This window comes from Perkinsus marinus (assembly GCF_000006405.1).
Source record: "Perkinsus marinus ATCC 50983 genomic scaffold scf_1104296957216, whole genome shotgun sequence".
Taxonomy (NCBI): domain Eukaryota; phylum Perkinsozoa; order Perkinsida; family Perkinsidae; genus Perkinsus; species Perkinsus marinus.
Window position 1 is genome coordinate 37,334 of NW_003207206.1, and position 3,306 is coordinate 40,639.

The following is a 3,306-nucleotide window of genomic DNA, read 5'->3' on the forward strand; positions in this document are numbered from 1 at the left end:
ACGCTGGTAGAACTGCGGTGTTGGGTATAATCGTCCGGTTATGTGAAATTGGGTGAATTATTCCGAAGGTACATGGCACTGTTGTCGTTGGCGAGCAAAGACATGAGAAGTGAACTGACAGAAAAAATACCGCCCTTTACAGGGGAAGAGCCGACGAGGGATTTACCGGTTGGGGAAATCACAATTGACGAGGTGGACGATAAGTGACTGGCGATGAATTTTAGGGCGCGCGCGAAATGAAAATCTACCGGATTGCTTGTCAAGGTTCCGGCAGTGACGAAGCTCCCTAGTGAGAGGTCGCCTGTGGGAGGGTATTATGATGCAGATGCTGGGGTGAACTCATATGAGGAGGATTTGATCGGCTCGTTGGAGCTCGGGGATGGACAAGGTGGGTGGGCTTTGGTGACAGTCTTCAGCGGAGTGTCACCGGTGGTATGAAAAACACTGGTGGAAAGCGCGTTGTACGGGTGAAACTCCAATGTTGGTGTTTACTATTGATTATATATTGGAGTTTCACAACCCTAGTGATATGAAAAACACCAGTGAAAAACATATTTCACGACTACTGTATATCACCGCGAATATCGCGTTTTTCATCGAGTTTTACGACGCCACTTCACGTAAAACGGGTAGTCGTGAAACTCCATTAAATGATAATCATTTCGTCAGGACCAACAGGTCACATGGGAGAAGTATCATCAACGGCAACAGGGCAGCAGCCAAGTGGTAACCTCCTCGATGATCTCGACTCTATCCTTGGCATGCCTCCGCCTGTTGTGGCTGCACCTACTGTAGCAGCAGTGGAGAAAAGGGAGGAGAAAACGGCAGATCCATTCAGTAGGTGTTTGGTCTTGGAAGTCTGTGGTTTATTTGCTATACACTGCGTGTCGATGCAAATGTGATGTGAGATTAATGAGAATCGATTTGCAATGTAACGATGGCTATGAACATGTGTTGTGATGATGAGAGTACCCGTTTGGGACTGTGATGATAGCGACAACTTGTTCACTATCATTTGTCCTACAAAATAACACACATTTGCATATTAAATTGACCCGTACTGTAGGTGGCTTGGGATTGGGATCTCTGGGGTTTTCTATGAGCTCTTCTGGTACGAAGAAACCGGCACAAGGTGGCGGGTTAGTGGACGTGTTCAGTACAGGTGCTCAGGCGAGGACGATAACAGTGTAAGGGGTGTAGTGTTGGAGTAGGAATATATGTAATCGCTTTCCTCAGCTGAGCTCAGGAGTTTCCTATACAGTGCTGGAGTAGGAATATATGTAATCGCTTTCCTCACCTGAGCTCAGGAGTTTCCTATACAGTGCTGGAGTAGGAATATATGTAATCGCTTTCCTCACCTGAGCTCAGGAGTTTCCTATACAGTGCTGGAGTAGGAATATATGTAATCGCTTTCCTCACCTGAGCTCAGGAGTTTCCTATACAGTGTTGGAGTAGGAATATATGTAATCGCTTTCCTCACCTGAGCTCAGGAGTTTCCTATACAGTGTTGGAGTAGGAATATATGTAATCGCTTTCCTCACCTGAGCTCAGGAGTTTCCTATACAGTGCTGGAGTAGGAATATATGTAATCGCTTTCCTCACCTGAGCTCAGGAGTTTCCTATACAGTGCTGGAGTAGGAATATATGTAATCGCTTTCCTCACCTGAGCTCAGGAGTTTCCTATACAGTGCTGGAGTAGGAATATATGTAATCGCTTTCCTCACCTGAGCTCAGGAGTTTCCTATACAGTGTTGGAGTAGGAATATATGTAATCGCTTTCCTCACCTGAGCTCAGGAGTTTCCTATACAGTGTTGGAGTAGGAATATATGTAATCGCTTTCCTCACCTGAGCTCAGGAGTTTCCTATACAGTGCTGGAGTAGGAATATATGTAATCGCTTTCCTCACCTGAGCTCAGGAGTTTCCTATACAGTGCTGGAGTAGGAATATATGTAATCGCTTTCCTCACCTGAGCTCAGGAGTTTCCTATACAGTGCTGGAGTAGGAATATATGTAATCGCTTTCCTCACCTGAGCTCAGGAGTTTCCTATACAGTGCTGGAGTAGGAATATATGTAATCGCTTTCCTCACCTGAGCTCAGGAGTTTTCTCACTAATTAATGTACAAATTCCGGCAGAAAGTGTAGAGAAACTAATGAGAATTCCCGAAAATTTCCTCAGAATTTTCATATTGTCACCAACACGTGCATATTTTCCCACACTGACGGGGGGGGCGCTGAGGAATCAATCTGACGGAGATTTGTACTTCGATTTCTCAATTATTGTGAAAATTGTTGACTCCTGTCAAAGTTCACTTTCTGTGGGAGAGGAAAATCTGTTGTGAATTTTCTGATTCATATGCAAGGTATAGTAATCCTGATGTACGTGTTGACTTCGCGGTAGCTTCAAAGTCCAACGGTGTTGATATTACTGCGAGTTTCCACTCTCACCAAAGAGTGTTGTCGGACTTTGTTCTGGAGGCGGCAGTTCCAAAGTAGGCCGGTGGGGTGAAGCGTTTGGTTCCCTCAGCTGATCTTAGGAGTTTTCTCGGTTATAGATGTGCCCAGATTATAGGGTAGAAGTGTACAGAAACCAATAACAATTTCCCAAGATTTTCTCACAATTTCCATATCGTCAGAGCTGTGCATATTTCCTACACTGTAATGAGATATGTTGCTCTCACTAGATATCTGAAGTTAACTTTGCAACCAGCCACATCGCCAGTGGTTCAGCCCGATACGGTGGTGACACAGAAGCTGACGGTGACACAAGCATCTGAGCCTGCAAAACCTATTATGATGAAATTGCGTATAAGGTGAGTTGCGAAGTTTACACCGTCTCGAAACACGATCATTAGTGACAGCTACATAGCAAATGTGTTGCTATTGACTCGAATCTGTATATAGCGACCGTTTTCTATGTATCCTATTCTACTCTACTCCTCGGGTACAACAGACCACTGTCTCCCAATACACAATGCTTAGTAATAACTACATCACCTTAACTAGTGTATTGCTATTAACTCGAATATGTATATAGCCTCAGTGAGCGCAATCTGGAGAGTCCGTTTTGTCTTATCAATTGAAATTTTGTATGTAGTTGTGTATATATTGACAATATGTGTATGTATCAAATTGTCGAAAAAAATTTCCACAAAAAAATTTCACCCTTACTATGTATCCCATTCTACTTTCAGTCGTTAAATAGAGTAGTGCGAATATTGTGATAGAGGATTTGTTTTTAGGTATGTGCTTGACGGTATGCCAGTGGAAGAGCTGACCACGGTGAATAATATCACTAGCGCGTGA

General features: G+C 43.9%; 1 protein-coding gene across 1 annotated transcript in view; it reads left to right on the top strand.

Annotated features, from left to right (window-relative positions):
* Pmar_PMAR007431 (hypothetical protein) overlaps positions 1-3,306 on the top strand; it is a gene marked incomplete at both ends in the record, with an annotated part of 4,145 nt that extends 839 nt beyond the window's left edge. The window contains 6 exons of the mRNA XM_002774852.1: positions 326-388; positions 670-837; positions 1,067-1,187; positions 2,364-2,492; positions 2,685-2,813; positions 3,243-3,306. Coding sequence (XP_002774898.1) covers positions 326-388; positions 670-837; positions 1,067-1,187; positions 2,364-2,492; positions 2,685-2,813; positions 3,243-3,306 — 674 coding nt within the window. The remainder of the gene's footprint in view (positions 1-325; positions 389-669; positions 838-1,066; positions 1,188-2,363; positions 2,493-2,684; positions 2,814-3,242) is intronic.